Raw genomic sequence first — 26,981 nt, forward strand, 5'->3', positions numbered from 1 at the left:
GAGAAACAGATTCAGAACAAGTCTATTTCCTCTGGACTCAGTAACTCTCTGCTCTCAGGTCAGTGCTCCTTTCTGTTTATGCCTTTTTATTCTTCTCATTATTTAAGTTATTCATTTTTACTTTAACTTAAAGTTTCTTTCTTTCTGATAAAGTGATGGATTCTGTCTGCAGCAGAAATACAATAATATTCTTTATTTCACATAATTACCTTTTAAATATAATTATATAATACTAATAATAATGATAATAACACGGTTTTTGTTTGTTTTTCTTTGAACTTTATTTGTTCAGTTCAGTCAGTGTCTTTAACTCTGAGGAAGTTAAGGCGAGGCAGATAAAACTTCAGCACCATTTTCTTACCGACAGACAGTGTGTGACGTCAGAGCAGAACTACATGATCAAACCAACAATGTGGAACTGATTCCTCAGGTAAATGATTTATGATTATTTATTATTATTCAAACATTATACTCTGTAAGAATGTGTGTGTGTGTGTGTGTGTGTGTGTGTGTGTGTAACTACAAAACAGATTTAATTAAAAACATCTGGACTTGATCTGATTTCTTATCAACAAATGATTTCCAGCTCAAGTTTAACTTCCATGCATTCTCGTTTGTCTACATATTTACATATCTACTGTGATATCTTCGTATATCATGAATAAGAGGCAGACACTTCATCTTCAGTTGAGCTGACCTTTACTTCAGGATAAACTTTGACCCGTTACAACATGGCTAACATAGGAGTAACCATATACATATATATATATATATATATATATATACACACACACACACACATATATATATATATATATATATATATACACACACACACACATATATATATATATATATATATATACACACACACACACACATATATATGTATATATATAAATATATGTGTGTGTGTGTATATATATATATATATATATATACACACACACACATATATATACATATATACACACACACACATATATATGTATATATATATATATATATATATATATATATGTATATATATATAAACACTAGATGGCTCACGCACGCTGTTAGCCAATGGAGACTGACGTCCTCGCGTGGGGCCGTATGTCAGACGCGACGTCATCCCCATGGCGGGAGCAGCTGTATTCAGTTCTGGGACACTCAGGGCACAGGAGAAGTGACCCCAACATGCTCCTCTCTCTTGTTTTGAAGAGAAGCTACTGCGCATGTACAACTTTAACGAGGGTCTAAAGATTTTTGCTCCTAGGGGCGGAAATACGTCACCAATCAGACAACGTCCATGAACAAAAATAACTTTACTCATCATTAATAACTATAAAATATGTTTCTTGCACACCCAAAAAATATATATACATATATTTCAAAAATATTTTTATTTTATTATTTCATTTTTATTTCATTTTTTAAAAATGTCTTATTTAAGGTAATGAGTGGTGAGTGGTGGGGCGGCGCCCTAGCGCCCTCTATTGGCCGGCCGCCCCTGGCTAGAATTCACACCAAAGGGCAACCTGGTGTAAGTGAACGGCACCTTGTGTGTGTTCACTGTGACATACTTTCTTGAGTCTTCATCCAGGACTATCTGCTGATAAGCATGACTCATGACCAGTTTGCTGTATTTCTCTCCACATGTTAAACAGGATATCATGTCCTCCATTCTTGGGATATGGTACTGTTCAATAGGTGATACTTTGTTCACGGTCAACTTGTAATCTCCACAGATTCTTTTACATTACATTACATTACATGTCATTTAGCAGACGCTTTAGTCCAAAGCAACTTACAATAAGTGCATTCAACCTGATGGTACTAGACATAGACCATAGGAATCAAGTAAGTACATAACTTTAAGAGCTAACTGTCATTGCTAAGGAGTGCTATATGTTAAAGAAGAAAAGAAGAAAAAAGAAGAAGAGCTTTATTATTATTTTTTTTTTTTTTTTTTTTTTTTTTAAAAAATATATCTGTTAGGTGACCATGGCTTAACCGAGGTATTGTTGGAAGAGATAGGTCTTCAGCCTGGTGGAAGATGTCCAGGCTGTCTGAGGTCCTGATGTCGGTGGGGAGCTCGTTCCACCATTTGGGAGCCAAGACAGAGAAAAGTCTGGAAGAGGTTTTGAGGCGAGTTGACCCACGCAGGGTGGGAGTCGCCAGCTGTTTGGCTGATGCAGAGCGGAGAGGACGGGCAGGGGTGTAGAGTTTGACAAGGTCCTGGATGTAAGTAGGACCTGAACCGTTAGCAGCAGAGTACGCCAGAGCTAGAGTCTTGAAGCGTATCAGCCACCGGTAGCCAGTAGAGGGAGCGGAGGAGGGGTGTTGTGTATGAAAATTTGGGAAGATTGAAGACCAATCGAGCAGCTGCATTCTGGATGAGTTGTAGAGGTCGGATGGCTTTGGCAGGCAGACCTGCCATGAGGGAGTTGCAGTAGTCCAGGCGTGGTACAATGGGCGTGGCCCATTCTGAGAACTTCACTGGTTCTATAATCTTGTCCTGTACAAGCCTCTCTAACTCCTGCTCTACTTCCTGTTTCATAGCTAGAGGTGATGAACTGATCTGGTGTGGCATCACCAGCTACATTTGTTTTTGCTGTGAAGCCTTTCAACATCCCCAGCTCCTCCTTAAATACTGTTTCATGTTTAGACAGAACTTCTTGTAGAGAATCTTCCCTGTCTGTCCTCTATCTTACGTAAAGACTGCCAGTCTAACTTGAATGCTTTTATCCACCCACGTCCACCTAGACTGCTCCCTGAACCTTCCACTACCACTAACATTTTAGTCATTTAGGGCATAAAGGAGAAAGGCCAGCATTAAATTTGTGTCGCTGGAAAGGAGATATATGGACTATGTGTAAGATTTTCAACTGAATGGCTTTGACTCTGTTACAGATACTCAAAGTTTTCGCATTTTCCCATGCCTCATCCCATTCCCCATCTGAAATCTCTTGATTCAGTTCCCGTTCCCATTCGTTTCTTTTAAATGTAATGTGAAAAATTGTGTAAATTGGAGGATCTCAGCCCATTAGTGAGAACAGAAGAAAGAGGGGAGCTATAAAGTAATTTAACCCATTTGATGAACTGTTTCCAAGTCCAAACCTTGTTAAAGTATGAAAAAGATAAGGCCATTCAACACGGTCGAATGCCTTCTCGGCATCTAATGAAATAACTAGACCTTCTGTTGTTTGTTGATGGAACATTTGTGTTGTGTTCAATAATCTGCGTATATTGTTGCACGAGTTATGGCCTTTGATAAAACCAGTTTGGTCCTCATTAATAAGCACAGGGAGTAAAACCTCTAGCCGCCTTGCCAATAATTTTGAAAGAATTTTCAGGTCTACGTTGAGAAGAGAGATTGGCCTATAGGAGGCACAGTCCTCCGGATGTTTTCCTTTTTTCAGAATCAATAGATAGATAGATAGATAGATAGATAGATAGATATACTTTATTTATCCCAAGCTGGGAAATTACAGTGTAGCAGCAGCATTACACACAGAGACAATAACAACACAATTAAGTAAAAAGAACAACCTAGGCATACTTCAAGCAATAAAATATAAAAAAAAAACAATAAAAGTACAATAAAAAATAAAGTGTCTAAAGAAGAGTATGTATTAAGGAGTAGAATAGAATTCCAGTGCAGAATAAATATGAATATACAGTATAAAAATGTTGGTGCTATGAAACAAATAAGGTGCAATGAACAGTGTGCATAAAAAACACATAAAGTGCATGGACAGTATGTAATGAACCAGGTTATTATTTGTTATTGTACAGTGTGATGGCATGTGAAAGGAAAGATTTTTTATATCTGTCCCTATGACAGCGGAGCTGGAGCAGCCTGTGAGAGAAGGTGCTCCGCTGTCTTTCTACTGTGTGATGGAGAGGGTGCTGATCATTGTCCATGATGGAGAGGGTGCTGATCATTGTCCATGATGGAGAGGGTGCTGATCATTGTCCATGATGGAGAGGGTGCTGATCATTGTCCATGATGGAGAGGGTGCTGATCATTGTCCATGATGGACAGGGTGCTGATCATTGTCCATGATGGAGTCTGGTGGTCTGTTGGTGTCGCTGGCTCTGATGCTGCTGCCCCAACACACAGCAGCAAAGAAAATGGCGCTGGCAACAACAGACTGGTAGAAGATCTCCAACATCTTGCTGCACACATTGAAGGATCTCAGCTTCCTCAGGAAATAGAGTCTGCTCAGCCCCTTCTTGTACACAGCCTCTGTGTTAGATTTCCAGTCCAGTCTGTTGCCGATCACCACTCCGAGGTATAGTCTGTTGCCGATCACCACTCCGAGGTATCAATGAAATATCAGCCTCTCTCAAAGATGCAGGCACGACGCCCCTTTCAAAAGAGTCATTTAGCATGTTTAATAGGGAGTCAGCTAAAACATCCTGAAACTCTTTAAAGAACTCACTGCTTAACCCATCAGGCTTAGGTGCTTTTCCAGACTGTAGCCCATTAATAGCACTCAGCAGTTCTTGTTTAGATATGGGAGCATAAAGAAGATCTTTCTGTTCTTCTGATAACGAGGGAAGATCAAGAGAAAAAAAAAAGTTATCCATTGATTCTGAGGTATCCTGTTGAAGTTCCGAATTATACAGGTTTTCATAAAAACTTTTAAATGTGTTGTTAATGACCAAATTAGTAAAAGATTGCTTACCATCCCTGTCTGTGATTGAAGAAATCATTTTGGAGTCAGATTTTTTCTTTGTTAAATAGGCCAAGTATCTCCCTACCTTATCAACATGTTCATATAGTCTTTGTTTAGCAAATCTAATTTTCTTTTCTACATGTTGAATTAATAAGGAGTCTAAAGCTGAGCGTAGGGCAGATACTTCCTTAAGCTTTCCTGGAGAAGGAGCTTTAATGTATTGGTTTTCAGCGACTTTAAGTTTAGATTCCTGGATTTCCCTTTGCCTCTTACTGGACATATAGGATATAACAAGACCCCTTGAAAAAGCCTTTGATGTTTCCCAAAGTAATGATGGGTCTTCTGTAGAGGCTGAGTTAATGGATAGAAAAGACTGAAATTCTTCTGTAAAATAAGACGTAAATTTGTGATCTGTAAGAATAAACAGGCTAAACCTCCAGTACCTAGTTTGAGGAACTGGATCTCTGATATGATATTGAATAAAAACTGGAGCATGGTCAGACACAATCACGCTGCCTATAGAGCTACATGTAATTGACTGCAACAGTATTTTTGGTGAGAAAAAGTAATCTATACGTGTATGGCAATTATGGACTTTTGAGAAGAAAGTATACTCTTTTTCTGCTGGGTGTTGAGCTCGCCATACATCTACATAATCCAGGTCTTCACAGAGGGCATTAACAAATTTAGACTGGAGAGAAGGGGACTTCTTGCCTATTGGAAACTTGTCCATAATAGGGTTTAAGTAGCAGTTAAAGTCTCCTCCAACAAATGTATTTCTGACATTAAGATCAGCCAATTCAGAAAATGCGGTGGCTAAAAAGTCGCTAGGATGGCCAGGGGGATAATACACATTCATGATGGCAATTACTTCTCCATTACATGTTACATTACATTACATGTCATTTAGCTGACGCTTTTGTCCAAAGCGACTTACAATAAGTGCATTCAACCTGAAGGTACTAGACATAGACCACAGGAATCAAGTAAGTACAGAACTTTAAGAGCTAACTGTCATCGCTAAAGGAGTGATATATGTTAAAGAAGAAAAGAAGAGAAAAGAATAAGAGCATTTTTTTTAATTCACCTTTAATAATTCACCTTTAATAATTAGGTAACGTCCTCCCTTATCTTTAATGCATTGTAAGATTTTGAATTGTATGTTCTTCTTAAACAAAAAGGCAACTCCCCTGCTTGTTGATGTAAATGAAGAAAAGAAAACTAAATCAAACCCCCCTTGCTGTAATTTAAGGTGTTCTACCTCATCCAGGTGGGTCTCTTGAAGTAATGCTATATGAACTCCCTCCCTTTTAAGATGAGTCAAAACCTTCCGCCTCTTAACAGGTGTGTGAATACCATTGACATTCCAGGTGCACAGTTTTAGCATAGACAAAGTCATATCAAGTCACAAAAAACGTTAGTCCATGTTTCACATACTGTCGATATATTAGAACATCATTAAAGTGAAAGATGAGCCGAGTATTACACAAAAAAATAACATACAGATAACAATAACATTTTAGTTTATCTGTTGACAAAAACATCAAACACTGTCTCTCTATTTAAGAAGATCAAGTGAAAGGGTTCCCTAGCGACAGAAGACAGAACTACCTGCTGTGCAGAGAGGTGTCACCATAATAAAGTAACCTATATCGCCGTTTGGTGAGCTCAACATTCTCAGAACCTACCATTTATGTGTGTCCAGTAGACACAAACAGTAAACAAAGTAAGCCGGTCCAAACTTAGCTGTCATCAGGGGTTGTTCTTCGTTTGCGCCTCGGAGCTCACTCCCAGCGACTCAATGTATTGCTCCACAGCCGTCGGATCTTGGAACATCTGTGTTGTGCCGCGAAAGGTGACTTTAAGCGAGGCAGGGTAGACTTGCGTGTATGTACCTCCCATTAGCTTGAAACGTTTCTTCACTCCATCAAATCGCTTGCGCCTGCGAACCACGGCCGCCGAGAAATCCTGGAAAATCGTCACAGTGGAGTTGCCGTGTTTCAGAGCTTGATTAGTCTTCCCCATGTTCCACGAAGCATTCATCACACATTGTTTGTCCTGATAGTTGTGAAATCTTACCAGGATCGTTCGCGGATTCCGGGCAGTGGAGGGCGCAGTTGCTAAGGAGCAGTGTGCTCTCTCTAGTTTCATCCGACCAGTTTTGGTTTCAATGTTGAGGATTTCTGGCAGCCATGATTAAAAAAAACGCATTGGGTTGTCACCCTCGGTGCCCTCTGGAAGTCCAACTATACGTATGTTCTTCCTCCTGCCTCTATTCTCCAGGTCATCTATGTGCTCCGTTAAGTCGAGCACCTGTTTTTCCAAGGCCCTCATCTTGCCTTCCACTGGTTCGACTGTATCCTCCAGAGCACAAATCCGTCCCTCTGCTGCTGTAATTCGCTCCTCATGAGTGTCAAACTCCTCGCGATGAGTCTGAAGTAGATGTGATAGAGGACTTAGCTTATCGTCGATAATCTTTTAGATATTAGCTGTGATCTTGGCAACCACTTCTCAGAGTGCGGGCGCTAGCGAGCTAGCGCCATCTTCAGTGTCAGCCTCGCTAGCCTGTTGGCTAAGTTCCTCCGTATTTTTTGCGGTTGTGGTTTTTCTGTGTGGCATATTGTCAGCTTGTCTCAAAAAGTAGGTACTAATACTCATTATACGTTAAAGAGTGGCAAGAGCTCACGATGAACTGCGATTTTAGGTGTAATCATGAAGTAATACGTGAAATGGCACGCCAGCTCAGCAGAACACAACCTCTCGTCCAGCCGCCCTCTTGCGAACCCACTTCATCTTCAGTTGAGCTGACAGGCCCTTGCGGGTGAATTCTCTCTGTTACCTTCAGGGAGCCGTTATGCTGTTCCTAGGTGTAAAAAACAAATCGCTTCTCCAAATCATTCGTCCCCCTTGCACTAAGACTTTTAAATTTCTGTGTGTTGTGTCGACTATTTATGTATTGACTATTTGTTGCTGGCCATGTGGGCCGTATGAACCACGACAACCTGCTGCTCAAAATGAATTGCCCCTTGTAGGATTAATAAAGTTGTTTGAATTGAATTGAATTGAATATATATATATATATATATATATATATATATATATATACATATATAACCCTAACCCTAACCCTCACTGCTGAACAAGACCCCCAGATACTGGAACTCCTTCTCTTGAGGCAGTACCTCTCTCCACCCAGAGGGGGCAGTCCACCGTTTTCCGGCAGAGAACCATGGCCTCAGACTTGGAGGTGCTGACTCTCATCCCAACCACTTCACACTCGGCTGCAAACCGCCCCAACGAGTGCTGGAGGTCCCAGTTTGATGAACCCTAAAGAACCACATCATCTGCAAAAAGCAGAGATGTAATTCTAAGGTCACCAAACTGGATCCCTTCCTCCCCACGGCTGCTCCTTGAGATCCTGTCCATGAAGACCATGAACAGAACCGGAGACAAGAGGCAACCCTGGCGGAGGCCAACACCCACTGGGAACGTGTTTGATGTTGTGCCGAGTATGCGGACACAGCTCTCACTTTGGTTATATAGGGACCGGAGAGCTCGTAGCAACGAGCCCGGTACCCCATATTCCCTCAGTACCCCCCACAAGACTCCCCGCCTCAGTCACAAGGAGGCGGGGAGAACTCCAACACAGCGGTGCTCAGACAGGGTGAGCATCCCCACACCCGCCCTGCGCCTCTCACCCTGGGCAATTCAGGAAGAGGAGAGAGTCCAGCCTCTCTCCAGAGCCCAGGCTATGTGTGGAGGTGAGCCCAACTATTTCTAGCTGGTAACAATCCACCTCCCGCACAAGCTCGGGCTCCTTCCCCGCCAGCGAGGTGACGTTCCACGTCCCCAGAGCTGCTGGAGCCAGGGGTCAGCATGCCCAGGTCCCCGCCTTTACCTGCTGCCAGCTCACTCTGCACCGGACCCCCTATGCCCTACTCTGCGGGGGGTGGGCCCACAGGTCGGCCGATCTATGCGCGCTCCCCTCCCAGGTCTGGCTCCAGGAGGGGACCCCGGTTTACCCGTGCCAGGTGAGGTACACCGATGTTCTTGAATCCGCTTCATAGGGGTCTTTTGAATCTCTCTTAGTCTGGCCCCTCCTCTGGGACCACTTTGCCTTGGGAGACCCTATCAGGTGCTACTGCTCCCGACAACACAGCTCCCAGGATCACAGGAGCACACAAACCCCTCAACCTCCTCCACCGTGATGTGGTGGCGATTCTTGGAGGAGTCTTGTATATAGTACACCATATATATATAATCATATTTATTGTTGTTAGTGCAGGACTCACATGTTCTGCCTTCTCAGGTCAGCTGTCCTCGTGTTGAGGCTCTCTGGGTCTGTTGGGGCTTGGTACCCAATCTCAAACTGTGAAGTCATCCCTGCTTACCTGTCGTCCTGGCTGCCTCTTGTCGTTGAGGGATTCATTGATCTCCAGATGTGATAGTAGTTGGTTTTTACAGACATTGGATCACTGAGCAAATGCAAAGCGCTGTATGTCTTGTTGCAGTAGCTCATTTATCATCAGACTGCCCTGGTCCCCAAGCACCGGTGTGACTCTATCATCCGTTATGTCACTTATGCCTGAGTGGGCAGTTAAGGGTGTGTATATATATATATATATATATATATATATATATATATATATATATGTTTGTATATGTATGTATATATAATCAGTAAAAATTAAAAAAATGTTATTTTTAAGAACATTTCCTAGCTGTCAGACTGATGTCACTGTGATGACACCGTGTTCACAGATCAGAAGTTACCTCTCCGAGTACTAAGTTAGACTCTCTAACCTCTTTCTGTTCTCTCCAGCACGCTTCAAGTTGTTCAAACATGGATCCTGTTCCAGATCTGACCATCGTCCTCCTGGGAAACTCCGGAGTCGGTAAGAGTGCTTCAGGAAACACCATCCTGGGCCGAGAAGAGTTTGAGTCCAAACGATCCTTCAAAGCTGTGACGACACAGATCTGTGATAAAACTAAGACTGTGTTTGGGAAACAGATCCGAGTGGTGGACACTCCAGGAATATTTGGATCTGAGGAACAGATTGGGACCTGGTGTCAGGAGCATCTGCAGTCCGGCAGACCCTGTTTGTTCCTGGTGGTGGTTAAAATAGATCGATTCACCACCGAGCAGAAGAACGCTGTGGAGGCAGCTCTCAGAGTCATCGGAGGTCAGAAGAACAACACCTTCCTGCTCTTCTCTTCAGGAGATGCTTTAGATAACAGTTCATTAGATGATTTCATCAACGACGATCCAGAAGGCCCACTTCTACCGGTGGTTAAAAGCTTTGAAAGAAGATATCATGCCTTCAACAATAAAGATGGAGGACAGCAACAAGTCAGAGAGCTGCTGGAGAAGTCAGGTCACCTCAGAGGTGAGTCATGATGATTTCATACACAACATTTATTACTGTGGATCAGTCGATCAGCCTGAGTTCTAGTGTGCAGTACGAACAAAACCTGTGAAAGGGTTAGGGTTAAATGTGTAGATATATGTTTAAAACATCAACATCAATATCAGTTGGTGGAGGCTAACTGCCCCCTCTGCTCTCCAACCCCCAACCACAGTCAGCCAATTTAAAACACAATGCAACAAACACAACTGCAACACTGGAACGAAGAAACTAAAAGCCAAAGTAGATCAGAAATGTATCTGGCCCTCAAAAGAGATGTTGAACCGTGAGAATGTGTCTGCACTGTCAGAGACTGGCCACCGAAACAGGAAGACACAAAGAAGAAAGCACGAGAGGTTGTTACTGTTAGAGATTCACTTCTCAAAATAAAACATTCTTCTCAGAGAAGGAGATAAGGGTTATCTTGCTGCTCAACATGTTTCAACATGCCACAACCTGACACACACACACACACACACACACACACACTCCCAGCTTTATACATCCAAAGAACTTTTATCAAAATGAAATCTTTTGCAGTGGAAACCAGCACCAGAGCTGAACTGAGCCCTCCGTCTGTCCAAACACGGAGCCACCGGGCCAGTGAAAGTGAGTGAGTCGTTGTTATTCTAAGAATGTGTTTGTTTATGATGCAGATGAACTGTTGAAACTTTCCAAATACCTTATAACCTGTCTGTAAGTACACTATCTAAATAAAGTGTGACCAGGGTTCTGATGTTTCTCTGTGATGTTTTCCTTCAGTTGATCCTGGAGAGCTGGTCAGGAGGAGGATGGTGCTGCTCGGTCTACCTGGAGGAGGGAAGAGTTCATCGGGGAACACCATCCTGGGATCAGATCAGTTTGAACCAGGCTGTGACTTTGATCCTGTCACTACAGAGACTGGATCAAAGTCTGCAGTGGTGGAGGGTCGAAGTGTCACAGTGGTCGATACTCCAGGAATCACTAACGAAGTTCTGACTCCCAAAAAGCTGTTCCTGGAGATCAAGAAGTCCATAGCTGAGGGCGGTCCAGGTCCACATGCCTTCATGATTGTGGTCAGAATCGGCAGAATCACCAAAGCAGACGTTACACTGTTTCAGTTAGTGCCAAAATTGTTAGGCAGTGATGCTGCTAAGTACGCAATGGTCCTGTTCACTCATGGAGACGGATTAAAAAAAAAGTCCATTGAGGAGTTGATCAACACCAACAAACATGTGTCTGACCTGGTCACCTTGTGTGGTGGTAGATTCTGTGTGTTAGACAACAACCAGAGAGGAAACAGGCAGCAGGTTAGAGAGCTTCTGGGTAAAATAGACAAGATGGTGGCAGCTAGTGGGACAGAGCACTACACCTCTGAGATGTTTAAGAAGGCTCAGACTGGCCAAATGTATCTATATGTAAAGTGGGAGGATGTACGTGAGTGGTTTGAAAGGCTGCTCAAGGAAATTGAGGAATTGAGAAAGGAAGATTTCAAATTTTGGGGCAAGAAAAAAAAAGAGTGTGAAATGGCCCGGATTAGTGCGTAGACTTGGAAACGTTGGGAGTTGAAGTCTTGGATGGAGGTGTGTTTGGGGGATGGGACTATTGTTTAAAGGTAAAGCGACCTTTCTTGAGACTATATGATTCTCAGATGAAAGCCTAACAGTGAGTCTTCCACATTTTACAGTTTGACCTCATAAAATAGCTGCAGTTATAGTTACAGGGCCTTGGGCTGTGGTGTAAACGAAGGCCACTTTTCCATCAAATACACTGATCTTAATTGTCCAAAAATGACCTCTGTCCTTGTTAAAAGTCCGGTTCCTTTGGGTTGTCAGAGATGCCTATTTTGCAGATGGAGCGTTTCTTCCTCTGTCTGAATCCTCGTACAACTTTGGCTCTCTCAATCAGAAGCTTTTGGTGTCCCAGTATAGCCATATATGGAAACGAACTTTAACGTTAGCCTTATCTTTTGTCTTTTAATACCATGTCCTTGGGATGATCTGGTCAGAGCTGACTCAGCTGTATCCATGTGTGCTGTTAATGGCACTAAAATAGACAACTTTCAATTGAAGCCATCTGAAGGCTTGTGAGGTCAAGCATCGGAGAATTAGGTTCATCAAGACATGTCACATTGATGTTTAATGTAAATAAAATCAGTTAATTTTTTAATTAGTTAGTTTAGTTGTTAAGTTTTTTCGGTCGACTACTCCTCCATGAGTTTTGGTCACATACACTAAAAAGGTATCAAATCTCCCGGCTCGGCCATGACAAGTGTGCTATGACTTTTCTAAGAGTTTCACCAAGCGGTTTTCAAATTATTCGGCAAAAACACGCCAAAAAATCCCCCCAATGTAACCCTATGGAGAGGCTAGAATGGATGACATCATCACTAGTGTGCAGAGGGAGAGAAAAATTTGTCAAAAAATAAATTAGTAAACTGCGTTCGAGGCCGCAGATACCACTCTACAGAAATAATTTATAGATATAAACGTAGTAAAATGTGTCTTCTCCCTCTAATTGGTGTGGTAAAGCTGTCAGAGTTCTAGTTTGATCCACCAACACCACCCACAGCCCCATAGACTGCCATGGGAAAAAGGAGGGTACATTTCTGGAGGAAAGCAGAGCTACCAGTTTCTTCTGATCGCTCTAAAAAACTATTTCTTCTTTTTTCTTCACAAAACACATATGTAGACGTTGAGGAAGAACTGAGGATGCTCAAAGTGAAGTCGGATCACTGATAGGAGCTACGGATTGAAAATTAAAATGGTTTTTGTTGGAGGAGAACTTCCAGCTGTTTTTCTGTCTCAGTGGCGTCAAATGTCACAGGAGCAGCTGATTTCAGTTGATTGCTCTGCTCTGATTGGTGGCCGCCACCTGGCCCTGGTTGCTAGGCTACCAGAGCCGTTGTTCATTTTATCTTTTATTTTTTAACTGCTTTTTGAGATGTTCATATACAACAATATAATTTGTCGATCTCTGAACTGCTGACACATTTATAATGCATAAAAGATCCTCTGTCAAAGTATGATAAATAATTCAAAAGCATCTGAAACATGATTTCTGAATCTGTATAAGGTGTTCTGTTGATTCTGATATGTTGATAATCTGTTGATCAGTTTGTTTATTTCATTTCATACTAATAAACACAGATGTATATCCACCCAGTTTTGCTCTTTTTATTACATCATTGAAGGAGTGTTACATTATGACCACAGGTGACGTTGGGCGACAGGTGGGGTTAACCTTAGTGCATGTTTTTGGACTGTGGGAGGAAGCCGGAGAACCCAGATATATATATATATATATATATATATATATATATATATATATATATATATATATATATATATATATATAATTCTGATCATTGTAACACCGTGATACGATTCACGATGTTGCACCATTTTATCATTTTCAAAAATATATTAAAATGTCATGGTTGGATTAAAAAAAATAGAATTTATTATTTATTTGCTAACATTCCTCAACATATTTTTAACATAATAAAAATATTTTAAAACATTTAAGCAGATTTTTGCCCACATTTTTCACATCATTCAGTAATAATTGTCACTAATCTTTATATATATTTCTATATTTTTCTGATGATTTTCTCAGATTTATATTTATGTTTTATTTTTTGTGACGTTATTAAAGGAAACAATAGTTCAACATCAATATAACAACAATGCTGGTCCGACCATTGTTTACAGTCACAATAACAGTTGTTGTTTATTGCTTACAGTAATAATAACAGTTGTTATTTATTGCTTACAGTAACAATAACAATTGTTGTTTATTGCTTACAGTAATAATAACAGTTGTTATTTATTGCTTACAGTAACAATAACAGTTGTTGTTTATTGCTTGTTGTTTATTGTTTACAGACTGTGACGTGTCCGCGAGCGAGGGAGCATCTCGACGCTGCTGTGACGTCAGCAGAGGACTAGGTTTCCGTAGCAACTGGGACCGTTAACCGTTATCCGTTATCCACCCGGTGACCGACCGGGACTCACCGGGACACACCGGGACACCTACCGGGAGCTGCTGCTGCGGAGCGGGGCGGACAGAGCGCGAGGGGCCGCCGGGGCTCCGGGACATGCTCAACATGTGGAAGGTCCGCGAGCTGGTGGACAAAGCGTGAGTACCGGAGCTAGCGGCTAGGCTAACGGAGCTAGCGGCTAGGCTAACGGAGCTAGCGGCTAGGCTAACGGAGCTAGCGGCTATCCGGCAGCATCAGCAGCTTTAATGACAGGCCGTGACGTCACAGCGCTAGCCTCAGCTGTTAGCTCCGGCTAGCTGCTAGCTGGCTAGCTGCCAGCCCTGCAGCTCTAAATGATTACATTATAAAAGCTGGTTCATCGAGTCTTCCTGTCGGAGCTCCAGCTCCGGATCCTCCAGCAGCACAACACCACCACACCCGATACCAGCAGCCCCGAGCCGCTCTGGAGGTTAGCTCCGTCCGTTAGCTCCGTCCGTTAGCTCCGTCCGTTAGCTCCGTCCGTTAGCTCCGTCCGTTAGCTCCGTCCGTTAGCTCCGTCCGTTAGCTCTGCTGCACCTCCCTCAGCCGCTCAGAGCAGCCTTCAGGCGGCAGGACGTCTGAGGACCGGACCACACTGGTCCTGGTCCAGATCCTGGTTCTAGTCCTGGTTCTATTCCTGGTACTAGTCCCTGTCCTGGTTCAAGTCCTGGTCTTAGTCCTGGTCTTAGTCCTGGTCCTAGACCTGGTACTAGTCCCTGTTCTGGTTCTAGTCCTGGTCCTAGTCCTGGTCCTAGACCTGGTACTAGTCCCTGTTCTGGTTCTAGTCCTGGTACTAGTCCTGGTCTTAGTCCTGGTCCTAGACCTGGTACTAGTCCCTGTCCTGGTCCTAGTCCTGGTCCTAGTCCTGGTCCTAGACCTGGTACTAGTCCCTGTTCTGGTTCTAGTCCTGGTACTAGTCCTGGTCTTAGTCCTGGTCCTAGACCTGGTACTAGTCCCTGTCCTGGTCCTAGTCCAGGTCCTGGTCCTAGTCCTAGTCCTGGTCTGTCTGTCTGATCCATGTTTTGTTCAGAATAATGTTCGGTTGAATGTAAACACCTGATTCAGCCTTCACTAGATATTTATGGTTTATTATTATTATTACTTCTAATATAATAATAATAATAATAATAATAATAATAATGTTAATATAATATAATAAAGGCCAGTCCAACATGTTTGTAACAGAGCTGGAGCCAGTCAGTGTTTATATTTCTCTATGAATATTATAATTAATATTATAATTAATAATATTATAATAATATAATTAAACATATTTATAAACAGTGGCCTGTTGTTGTCCTGTTGGTGATAAACAGTAAATCAGACAGCAGCCTGTTGGTCTGGTCCAGGTCTGGTTCAGGCCTGGTCCAGGTCTGGTCCGGGACTGGTCCAGGTCTGGTTCAGGCCTGGTCCAGGTCTGGTCCGGGACTGGTCCTGGTCTGGTTCAGTCCTGGTCCAGGTCTGGTCCGGGACTGGTCCAGGTCTGGTTCAGGACTGTAGCTGTTGTTTTGTTTACTCTCTGTTTACCTCATCACTGCTGGTTGTTTATCAGACATCTCACTGGTAAAACTGGAGTCAACACAACAACAAAGTCACAACATCCATATCGAAGTATTTGGTCAGAGATGTTGTTGTTCTTTATTTTCTCAATATGCTGCAGCATCTCCTCCACACACACACACACACACACACACACACAGACACACACACACAAACACACACACACACACACACACAGACACAGACACACAGACACACACACACACACACAGAGTTTTCAGATAGATAATAATAATGTAATGTTGATTTATGAATCTTTAATAAAGTGTTTGTTTGCAGCACTAATGTGGTGATGAACTACTCTGAGATCGAGTCCAAGGTGAGAGAGGCGACCAACGACGACCCCTGGGGGCCCTCAGGACAGCTGATGGGAGAGATCGCCAAGTAGGACACACACACACACACACACACACACACTGTGATATTAACTGGGAATCATAAAACAGTAACTGAATGTGTGACTGACCAGTTAACTTAGATCAGATCAGATTATTCGTTCCTCAACGGGACATTTTCAGTTTTACAGAAGCATCAATAAAATAATCAACAAGCAACATTAACAAGAAATATTAAAGTATTAACAGTTAAAACAAAAAGAAATACAAAAACGATATAGAATATAAAATATAGAATATAGACAGACTCATTAGCTGAAACTGTTTGTTTTGATAATAAAACTCTAAACTGATTTTTCATCTGTGTGACTCTAAATGGACCAACATTTACTAAATGAACACGATGAAACATAAACGCATTCTGAGAATGTTCACTGAGGTCACAGCTCATTTTCTCATAGACTTCTATACAATGAGACTGGAGTTCACAGCCAGAGGCTACGTCGTCTTCTTGTGTCTTTACAAACACATTTTATAATGAAGAAATAAAGAGATTCTGTTAGAAAGACACTGGTGCTCATTTATCAAAGCTCAGATCTGAGTGTAGATTTTGTCTTACGACAGGGTTCATGTGTGATTTATCAAATGACCGTATCTCTCCAATCACAGCGTGAGAATGATCGGCTGTTGATAAATGTGGCGGCTTGAAACAAGCCTCATTTAAATACCACGCCCTAATATATATAATATATATATAATATATACCTGATTCAGAAGGCTCACCTCCAGAGTTTACGACAAGGAAGGACACAATACGGCCAAAAAGAGAATTTTCCCGCTAAAGTCGCGTTATTATCAAAGAGCACCGTCACAAATAACAACAGGAGGAAACAGACATTTTAGAGAAATATGCAGCGACGGAGGTTCATGAAATAAAAGTACTTATAGTTATAAACTCAAACAAGTTCACTGAATATTTTTCATTTGGAGCACAGACTTAAAGTTTCACAGCTTTTTTGTTGAAGGAGGTAAACAATGTTTTAAAGTCAGTTTTAATCCAAAAGAAGAGGAATTTCTCAGAGTCAAAGTCAGAGTCAAAGTGAAACGCTGACGTCCAACAGCTGCAACACAACAAATTGGTTTAGTTTGGCAGCAGAAAAAGAGAAAAGGAAGGAAATCAGTGGTGCTGTCAGCAGAGTAGCAGTGGCGCACTCAACTATTTCATTTAAACATCCTGATATATAAAGGTGAATAATCTATATAATCTAAATATTATTATTATTATGATGGAGAGATATTATTCTCTTCTTTACATTTAGTAATAATTCTGTCCCAGTCAGAGGAGCGTGTGGCAGCGATGATTGGAATGTTTCTATTGGGTCAGAACCACCAGCAGGATAATGATAATAATAATATTAATAATGATAATAATAAAAGTAAATAGCAGAAAACAACAACATTTAATATCCTTGGCTAGTATTCTAATTTAAGAATTTCACGATCGCAGGGTGTTTTTATTTTAAATGATGTTTTAATGATAAATGATGTAGCCTAAACATGTTTTGGTTTGTCACCATTAAAAAACAAAACACAGAATTTTATCAGCTCCAGCCATCAATACAATAGTCTCAGATCAGTTCTCAGACGTCGACTTCATGCTGACTCAAACCTGCGTAACGAGCTGAGGCCAGAGAAGATCAAACCTGCGTAACGAGCTGAGGCCAGAGGAGATCAAACCTGCGTAACGAGCTGAGGCTAGAGAAGATCAAACCTGCGTAACGAGCTGAGGCCAGAGAAGATCAAACCTGCGTAACGAGCTGAGGCCAGAGAAGATCAAACCTGCGTAACGAGCTGAGGCCAGAGAAGATCAAACCTGCGTAACGAGCTGAGGCCAGAGAAGATCAAACCTGCGTAACGAGCTGAGGCCAGAGAAGATCAAACCTGCGTAACGAGCTGAGGCCAGAGAAGATCAAACCTGCGTAACGAGCTGAGGCCAGAGAAGATCAAACCTGCTAACGAGCTGAGGCCAGAGGAGATCAAACCTGCGTAACGAGCTGAGAGCAGACTGAGATCTGATCCTCACGTCCAAGTTGATGACCACCGAGCCTTGTAGAAATGATCATACGGACACTTTACGCTCACTTTCTGTCATACGAGGGCCAAAGTGTTTACTGACTCTGACTGAGTCAAAACAAAGATCAGTTCTTCCTTTATTAGTACATTTTCAGTTTTACAGCAAAAATAGAAAGATGCATCAATAAAATAATAAACAAGCAACATTAACAATAAATATTAAAGTTTAAACAATTTAAACAAAAAGAAATATAAGAATGAGGAACAATATGTAGAGTATAGACCGCTGAATAACAACAGCTGAAACTGTTTGTTTTGGGATACAAAACTGGCTGATTTATCATCGGCGTGACTCTTAAATAGATAAAATTTTACTAAATGAACATCATGAAACATAAACTTGTTCTGAGAATTTTCACTGAGGTCACAGATCATTTCTTTCATAGACTTCTATACAATGAGACTTCTCTCTCCAGCCGGTGGGTTTGCCCCCTGCTGGATGTTAGAGAGAACTCAGGTTTAAGGCTTCACTGTTCTCATTACAAACACATTTTATTATGAAGAAATAGAGTTTCTGACAATATCTTTATCTATCTTCTAAACTCTGTGTGTGTGTGTGTGTGCAGGTCTACCTTTATGTACGAGCAGTTCCCAGAGGTGATGAACATGCTGTGGACCAGGATGCTGAAGGACAACAAGAAGAACTGGAGACGAGTCTACAAGGTTACACTCTTTATTTTAAATAAAATAATAAAGACGAGAGGGAGAAAGAATGAATGTGTTTGGATTTATCAGGACGAGGACAGTTAACTCTCTCATCACGTCTCTCGCTCTGTCTCCCTCCCTCCGCCAGGCGTTACTGCTGCTGGCCTACCTGATCAGGAACGGGTCGGAGAGGGTCGTCACCAGCGCCAGAGAGCACATCTACGACCTGCGCTCGCTAGAAAACTACCACTTCATCGGTGAGATCAACATAAAGTGGGCATGTCAGTAAAGAGGAGACTCGTGGGTTAATATAAAGTGGGCGTGTCAGTAAAGAGGAGACTCGTGGGTTAATATACAGTGGGCGTGTCAGTAAAGAGGAGACTCGTGGGTTAATATAAAGTGGGCGTGTCAGTAAAGAGGAGACTCGTGGGTTAATATAAAGTGGGCACGCATGTCAGTAAAGAGGAGACTCGTGGGTTAATATACAGTGGGCATGTCAGTAAAGAGGAGACTCGTGGGTTAATATAAAGTGGGCGTGTCAGTAAAGAGGAGACTCGTGGGTTAATATAAAGTGGGCATGTCAGTAAAGAGGAACCTCGTGGGTTAATATAAAGTGGGCATGTCAGTAAAGAGGAGACTCGTGGGTTAATATAAAGTGGGCATGTCAGTAAAGAGGAGACTCGTGGGTTAATATAAAGTGAGCATGTCAGTAAAGAGGAGACTCGTGGGTTAATATAAAGTGGGCATGTCAGTAAAGAGGAGACTCGTGGGTTAATATAAAGTGGGCATGTCAGTAAAGAGGAGACTCGTGGGTTAATATAAAGTGGGCATGTCAGTAAAGAGGAGACTCGTGGGTTAATATTCAGTGGGCATGTCAGTAAAGAGGAGACTCGTGGGTTAATATACAGTGGGCATGTCAGTAAAGAGGAGACTCGTGGGTTAATATACAGTGGGCATGTCAGTAAAGAGGAGACTCGTGGGTTAATATAAAGTGGGCATGTCAGTAAAGAGGAGACTCGTGGGTTAATATAAAGTGGGCGTGTCAGTAAAGAGGAGACTCGTGGGTTAATATAAAGTGGGCGTGTCAGTAAAGAGGAGACTCGTGGGTTAATATAAAGTGGGCGTGTCAGTAAAGAGGAGACTCGTGGGTTAATATAAAGTGGGCGTGTCAGTAAAGAGGAGACTCGTGGGTTAATATAAAGTGGGCATGTCAGTAAAGAGGAGACTCGTGGGTTAATATAAAGTGGGCATGTCAGTAAAGAGGAGACTCGTGGGTTAATATAAAGTGGGCATGTCAGTAAAGAGGAGACTCGTGGGTTAATATAAAGTGGGCGTGTCAGTAAAGAGGAGACTCGTGGGTTAATATAAAGTGGGCGTGTCAGTAAAGAGGAGACTCGTGGGTTAATATAAAGTGGGCATGTCAGTAAAGAGGAGACTCGTGGGTTAATATAAAGTGGGCGTGTCTCGGTGTGTTCAGATGAGAACGGGAAGGATCAGGGCATCAACGTGCGTCAGAAGGTGAAGGAGATGGTGGAGTTCATCCAGGACGACGACAGACTGAGAGAGGAGAGGAAGAAAGCCAAGAAGAACAAAGACAAATACATCGGAGTCTCCTCAGACAGCATGGGAGGAGGAGGAGGAGGTGTAGGAGGAGGAGGTGGAGGAGGGAGCATCAAGAACTGTAAGTAATAACTACGTCTGAGATATTAATAACTTCCCTGATTTAACCCATTTAAGGCGGGAAAGCATTACCGCATTTCTACCATTAAAACCAGGGGGCGCTGTTGTGTTATTCTACCATTAAAGACGGGAAAGCGGATACGTCGTTTTGTAGTATTTGTAGTTTTTTCCACCTATATTTGGTCTCTTGGCCAATGAAATGCATCAGAATCCATGTGGGAGTGTCCCAATGCATCATGGGACTTTTCCAGAACTTATAAATCATGGTGAAGACGACTATAGCGGAGGAGCTCAGATATAACAGCTATAAGCTCTCAGATACTTTATGAATCTCATTTCTATCTGCTACAGAGGCTGAACAATCTATTATTTAGTAGGAAGAGTTGACACTTCTGTTGGATTTACAGAGAAACTTTTAGGGGCTGATTTTAAAATCACCAATCAGAGGTTCTACAGACAGTTTTTACTGCCGTTTTAGGCCTAAATAGGTTAAACACACTGAGGCAGGACGTCCTGTAGAACTGTTGCATTACAGTGAATTATCATTGGTGGATTATTGATTCTTGGATGTGAAGGTTTGTGTCTCTGTCCTGCTGCAGCCAGCGAGTTGGACCGCAGTAAGTGGGACGAGGACTGGGACAAGAGCCGGGGGGCGTTCCCTTTCAGTGAGAAGCTCGGAGAGATCAGCGACAAGATCGGCAGCACCATCGACGACACGCTCAACAAGTTCAGGAAGAAGGAACGGGACGAGTCCCCCGACAGGATCAGGTACACAGAGCCGAGAGGAGAGGACAGGCTGTTTACACAGAGCAGAGAGGAGAGGACAGGCTGTTTACACAGAGCAGAGAGGAGAGGACAGGCTGTTTACACAGAGCAGAGAGGAGAGGACAGGAGAGGCTGTTTACACAGAGCAGAGAGGAGAGGACAGGCTGTTTACACAGAGCAGAGAGGAGAGGACAGGCTGTTTACACAGAGCAGAGGGGAGAGGACAGGAGAGGCTGTTTACACAGAGCTGAGAGGAGAGGACAGGCTGCTTACACAGAGCAGAGAGGAGAGGACAGGAGAGGCTGTTTACACAGAGCAGAGAGGAGAGGACAGGCTGTTTACACAGAGCAGAGAGGAGAGGACAGGCTGTTTACACAGAGCAGAGAGGAGAGGAGAGGCTGTTTACACAGAGCAGAGAGGAGAGGACAGGCTGCTTACACAGAGCAGAGAGGAGAGGACAGGAGAGGCTGTTTACACAGAGCAGAGAGGAGAGGACAGGCTGTTTACACAGAGCAGAGAGGAGAGGACAGGAGAGGCTGTTTACACAGAGCAGAGAGGAAGAGATTGTTGTTGTTTCAGAGGGTTAAAACTGTTGTGGGGTGTTTTTATCCCAGACGTCCTTCTATCAGTCAGAGAGCTGCAGGTTTTTAGGGCTCATGAAGTCTCAGATCTCTGTCCAGCACCTGATAGAACCTGGTGAGCTGGACCAGCCGGTCTTCAGGATCCTCTCGTGTTCCCACAGTGACAACGAGGAGGACCGAGCGTCCAGAAACGGCCGACAGGAGACACACGAGTTCAAAGACGAGGAGGAAACGGTGACGACGAAGAGCATCCAGATCACACAGGCCACGGAGACGACCACCACCACCACCAGGAAACGCAGCGCCGCCGCCGCCGCCGGCAGCAAGACTCTGGACCTGGGCGCCGCCGCCCACTACACCGGGGACAAGAGTCCAGACGAGAAGGTAGGGACACCCCGCCGCTCCACAGACCGTCCTCCACCAGGACGCCGTCCTCCACCAGGACGCCGTCCTTCACATGTCTCTGTTTGTGTCTGCAGCCCTCAGCCAGGACATCCTCCAGCAGCGGGCTCGCCGACCTGCTCGTCATCGACCCCTTATCCAATCAGAGCGCTGCAACAGGTAACCTGTGATCTATACCACAGACTATAAATAATGGTTCTGCTGTCCTTTAGGTGGTTCTACGGGTCCATTAGGTGGTTCTATGGTCCTTTAGGTGGTTCTACGGGTCCTTTAGGTGGTTCTACGGGTCCTTTAGCTGGTTCTATGGTCCTTTAGGTGGTTCTATGGTCCTTTAGGTGGTTCTACGGGTCCTTTAGGTGGTTCTACGGGTCCTTTAGCTGGTTCTATGGTCCTTTAGGTGGTTCTATGGTCCTTTAGGTGGTTCTATGGTCCTTTAGGTGGTCCTACGGGTCCTGTAGGTGGTTCTATGGTCCTTTAGGTGGTTCTATGGTCCTTTAGGTGGTCCTACGGGTCCTGTAGGTGGTTCTATGGTCCTTTAGGTGGTTCTCGTGGTCCTTTAGGTGGTTCTACGGGTCCTTTAGGTGGTTCTACGGGTCCTTTAGGTGGTTCTATGGTCCTTTAGGTGGTTCTATGGTCCTTTAGGTGGTCCTACGGGTCCTTTAGGTGGTTCTATGGTCCTTTAGGTGGTTCTTGTGGTCCTTAGCATTAGCTGTTAGCATTAACTGATGCTAGTTTAAATGTTGTTAGTGACCTCAGTAAACTGAGCAGCGACTCCTTGGAGTGTCTGTTAGTCCAACAAACGCTGAACAAGATATTTAATGAACAAAACCTTCAGATAATACGTCATTAAGTCAAAATACAGTCAAAGGATCAAGGTTATGAGACCAAACCACTATATAACGTATTATATAACTTTATTGACACGTTGCCGTGGATACGCATTGTTCTGCTTCTCTCCTTGTGACGGCTCGCCTTGTCAGTGACCTGTCAATCAAAGGTAGCCCCGCCCCAAATCATACGATTCTTTATCTTCTATTTTCCTCTAAATGGGGCCATTATTAGAACTATTGACATCAGATTGTTTACTAGCGATTGGGACCAAAGTGTTTTCTGAGCTAAAAAATCAAGTGACAAGTTTTCTCATTTGCATTGAAATGAATGGACAGAAAAGCTTTTGCACCACTCTTAGCGCCCCCTGCTGTCTCAGTAGAATGCAGTCTGTTGGATCAGGCCCTCTTTGATCAGTGTGTTTGTGTGCAGGAGGAACCTCAGACCTCATCGCTGGTTTTGCAGATTTCTCCTCTCCTGCAGCGTCCGCCAGCCTCCCCACCACCACCGGTAACCTCCTGCTGTCCTCCTGTCTCCTCCTGTCCCCCTAAAGACCTCCTGTCCTCCTGTCCCCCTAAAGACCTCCTGTCCCCCTAAATACCTCCTGTCCTCCTGTCCCCCTAAAGACCTCCTTTCCCTTAAATACCTTCTGTCCCCCTAAAGACCTCCTGTCTCCTCCTGTCCCCCTAAAGACCTCCTGTCCTCCTGTCCCCTAAAGACCTCCTGTCCCCCTAAAGACCCCCTGTCCCCCTAAAGACCTCCTGTCCTCCTTTCCCCCTAAAGACCTCCTGTCCCCCTAAAGACCCCTGTCCCCCTAAAGACCTCCTGTCCTCCTTTCCCCTTAAATACCTTCTGTCCCCCTAAAGACCTCCTGTCTCCTCCTGTCCCCCTAAAGACCTCCTGTTCCCCTAAAGACCTCCTGTCCCCCTAAAGACCCCCTGTCCCCCTAAAGACCTCCTGTCCTCCTGTCCCCCTAAAGACCTCCTGTCCCCCTAAAGACCCCCTGTCCCCCTAAAGACCTCCTGTCCCTTTCTGTCTGTCCAGCTGCTGCACCATCCAATGGAAACGGAGACTTTGGAGACTGGAATGCTTTCTCAGCCAATGTGGCGGCAGCGTCTGGCCCCGCCCCCTCGCAGCCCGTAGCCCCGCCCTCTGCGGAGCTGTTGGACCTGATGGGCGGAGTCACCACGCTGAGCGCCTCGCAGAGCATGACCTTCTCTCTGGGGGGGGCGGGGCCAGGAGCACCTGTCAATCACCCAAACATGTCCCTGTCCCGCTCTCAACAGGTGAGGACGCTCCGTCTCTACTGTCCTCTTCTTTACTGTCCTCTACTTTACTGTCCTCTACTGTCCTCTTCTTCTTTACTGTCCTCTTCTTTACTGTCCTCTACTTTACTGTTCTCTACTTTACTGTCCTCTACTGTCCTCTACTGTCCTCTTCTTCTTTACTGTCCTCTACTGTCCTCTTCTTCTTTACTGTTCTGTACTTAGCTGTCCTCTTCTTTACTGTTCTGTACTTAGCTGTCCTCTACTTTGGTGTCCTCTACTTTACTGTTCTCTACTGTCCTCTACTGTCCTCTTCTTCTTTACTGTCCTCTACTGTCCTCTTCTTCTTTACTGTTCTGTACTTAGCTGTCCTCTTCTTTACTGTTCTGTACTTAGCTGTCCTCTACTTTGCTGTCCTCTACTTTACTGTCCTCTTCTTCTTTACTGTCCTCTACTTTGCTGTCCTCTACTTTACTGTCCTCTACTTTGCTGTCCTCTACTCTACTGTCCTCTACTTTGCTGTCCTCTACTCTACTGTCCTCTACTGTCCTCTACTGTCCTCTACTTAGCTGTCCTCTACTTTGCTGTCCTCTACTTTACTGTCCTCTACTGTCCTCTACTCTACTGTCCTCTACTTTACTGTCCTCTACTGTCCTCCTCTTTACTGTCCTGTGTGTTTCAGAGCCTGGGCGGCGTGGCGTCCCAGCTGCCGTTGGGACAGCAGAAGGCGGCTGGAGGACCGTTGGGGTCGACCTGGTCCGACCCGTCCGTCAACATCAGCCTGGACTTCCTGTCGGCGGGCCTCAACCCGACTAAGACCCCGCCCACTCTGAACAACATCATCCAGCAGCAAGGTACGAGTCCAGATGGGTCCGTGACCTTGTGTGACCTCACAGTGACCTTGTGTGACCTCACCGTGACCTCTGACCTCCGTCTCTTTAGGCGTGCCTCCCGTCAGCCTGCTGGCTCACGGCTTCGGAGGACTGAACCTCAGCTCGCCGCCCCACATGACCCCCATCAGACCGCCAAACAACCCCATGATGGCGGCCAACGCCATGGCGATGGGCATGCCGGCGTCGATGACCACAGGGACGATGGGGGCGGGCCCGGTGAACCAGAGCATGATGGGAATGAACATGAGCATGAATCTGGGCGTGGCTCCGGTGATGATGGGCGGGATGGCTATGCCGGGAGTCGGCCTGGCGCCCGCCGTGGTCCCGCCCAAACAGGATGCCTTCGCCAACTTTGGCAGCTTTGGGAAATGAAGGCGTGTAAACGTGTGTGTGAGAAAGAGTGTGTGTGTGTGTGTGTGACACCGTGTCCTGATTGGTCCGCTGACATGTTCCGCTCACGTTAAACGGCGAGCAGCAGATCAGAAACAAAACATCCTGCTCGGCCATCACAATAACCACGATTTGTTAGACGAAATAATTACAGTGGATGAAATTATTATTCAGACGGGTCGGGGAACTAGTCCAGACAGGTCGGGGTATGAGTCCAGACAGGTCGGGGAACTAGTCCAGACAGGTCAGGGTACTAGTGCAGACAGGTCGGGGTATGAGTCCAGACAAGTCGGGGTACTAGTCCAGACAGGTCAGGGTATGAGTCCAGACAGGTCGGGGAACGAGTCCAGACAGGTCAGGGTACTAGTCCAGACAGGTCGGGGTATGAGTCCAGACAGGTCAGGGTATGAGTCCAGACAGGTCGGGGTATGAGTCCAGACAGGTCGGGGAACGAGTCCAGACAGGTCAGGGTACTAGTCCAGACAGGTCGGGGTACTAGTCCAGACAGGTCGGGGTACTAGTCCAGACGGGTCGGGGTACTAGTCCAGAAAGGTCGGGGTACTAGTCCAGACGGGTCGGGGAACTAGTCCAGACGGGTCGGGGTACTAGTCCAGACGGGTCGGGGTACTAGTCTCGAAATACTTGCAATGGATGACATTATTGTCATGTTAGGACAGTTTATTAACTCTGATTTAATGATAAAATAACAGCAAAATAATGCAAATACAACCGTTAAGTTTTATTGTGTGGAGAACCTGTGACACAGACAGCAGGGGAGAGGACAGGAGCTGTTTTTACGACTCGGTTCTGTCACTTTAAAGACAGTTTAACGCCGCTGATATAAAGATGATATAACATAATAATAATAATGCAGATACATCCTCAGAGATCTGAAACGTCTCGGCAGGTTTTTATTTCTGTTCTTCTGGTTTAAACGCTGAAGAAGTTACAAACTATTATGAGACTAATATAAAACCCAGCGCAGCTTTTATATTAAAGCGTTGTGATGCATCATGTCGTGTTTATTGTGACGGGCCGAGCTGAACACACTTGTTGTTTATTTATTGTTTATTTCCAGTAAAAATCACAATCTGAAACCTGTTTGCAGAATAAAAATCGAGCATCATTCAGCAGCGAGCAACAAACAAGCTGCCCACAACAAACACAACACACTGTCTGTGTCTCTGAGTGAGAGTGTGTGTGTGAGTGTGTGAGTGTGTGTGTGTGTGTGTGTATGTGTGTGTGAGTGTGTATTCTCTCATGTTTTGAAGCTCTGAACTCCAAATGACCAAATCTTTATTTTGTTACTCTCAGAAGGAAAACTCCAGCTTTTAGTTTAATATTTTATTAGTTTATTGTCAGGTTGTTGTTATTATTGTTATTATTATGGGAGAGCTACTAATAACATTGTCTAGTTGTTTTTGTTTCTTTT

At 44.1% G+C, this 26,981-nt stretch overlaps 2 protein-coding genes across 3 annotated transcripts; both read left to right on the top strand.

Moving 5' to 3' along the window:
• The first annotated feature begins 24 nt into the window (after positions 1-24).
• On the top strand, positions 25-13,215 carry LOC131986173 (GTPase IMAP family member 8-like). Its single transcript, XM_059350999.1, has 5 exons — positions 25-58; positions 368-430; positions 9,490-10,054; positions 10,613-10,681; positions 10,835-13,215. Exons 3-5 carry the CDS (start codon positions 9,511-9,513, stop codon positions 11,596-11,598), a joined length of 1,377 nt encoding a protein of 458 aa, XP_059206982.1. The 5' UTR covers positions 25-58; positions 368-430; positions 9,490-9,510; the 3' UTR covers positions 11,599-13,215.
• A 769-nt stretch (positions 13,216-13,984) lies between these two features.
• Positions 13,985-26,937, top strand: LOC131987182 (clathrin interactor 1-like). Of its 2 annotated transcripts, none has more exons than XM_059352364.1 (12): positions 13,985-14,191; positions 15,912-16,016; positions 18,667-18,763; positions 18,894-19,002; positions 20,223-20,426; positions 21,025-21,193; positions 21,933-22,155; positions 22,251-22,332; positions 23,419-23,511; positions 24,046-24,287; positions 24,949-25,120; positions 25,209-26,937. In XM_059352364.1, the coding sequence occupies exons 1-12, from the start codon at positions 14,151-14,153 to the stop codon at positions 25,529-25,531; spliced, it is 1,860 nt and encodes a 619-aa protein (XP_059208347.1). In that variant the 5' UTR covers positions 13,985-14,150; the 3' UTR covers positions 25,532-26,937. The 2 variants fall into 2 exon arrangements, with proteins under 2 accessions (XP_059208347.1, XP_059208348.1); XM_059352365.1 differs by having other exon boundaries at positions 23,434-23,511.
• Positions 26,938-26,981: the final 44 nt, after the last annotated feature.

This window comes from Centropristis striata, chromosome 15 (genome assembly GCF_030273125.1).
Source record: "Centropristis striata isolate RG_2023a ecotype Rhode Island chromosome 15, C.striata_1.0, whole genome shotgun sequence".
Taxonomy (NCBI): Eukaryota; Metazoa; Chordata; class Actinopteri; order Perciformes; family Serranidae; genus Centropristis; species Centropristis striata.

What these genes read in the sequence shown, in the direction of transcription:
- LOC131986173 (XM_059350999.1), top strand. Translation starts at nt 9,511, where the DNA reads ATGGATCCTGTTCCAGATCTGACCATCGTCCTCCTGGGAAACTCCGGA. An exon ending in GAAGTCAGGTCACCTCAGAG is followed by an intron (nt 10,055 to 10,612) that starts GTGAGTCATGAT and finishes AATCTTTTGCAG; the next exon opens with TGGAAACCAGCACCAGAGCT. An exon ending in GAGCCACCGGGCCAGTGAAA is followed by an intron (nt 10,682 to 10,834) that starts GTGAGTGAGTCG and finishes GTTTTCCTTCAG; the next exon opens with TTGATCCTGGAGAGCTGGTC.
- LOC131987182 (XM_059352364.1), top strand. Translation starts at nt 14,151, where the DNA reads ATGCTCAACATGTGGAAGGTCCGCGAGCTGGTGGACAAAGC. An exon ending in CGCGAGCTGGTGGACAAAGC is followed by an intron (nt 14,192 to 15,911) that starts GTGAGTACCGGA and finishes GTTTGTTTGCAG; the next exon opens with CACTAATGTGGTGATGAACT. An exon ending in CCCTGTCCCGCTCTCAACAG is followed by an intron (nt 24,288 to 24,948) that starts GTGAGGACGCTC and finishes TGTGTGTTTCAG; the next exon opens with AGCCTGGGCGGCGTGGCGTC.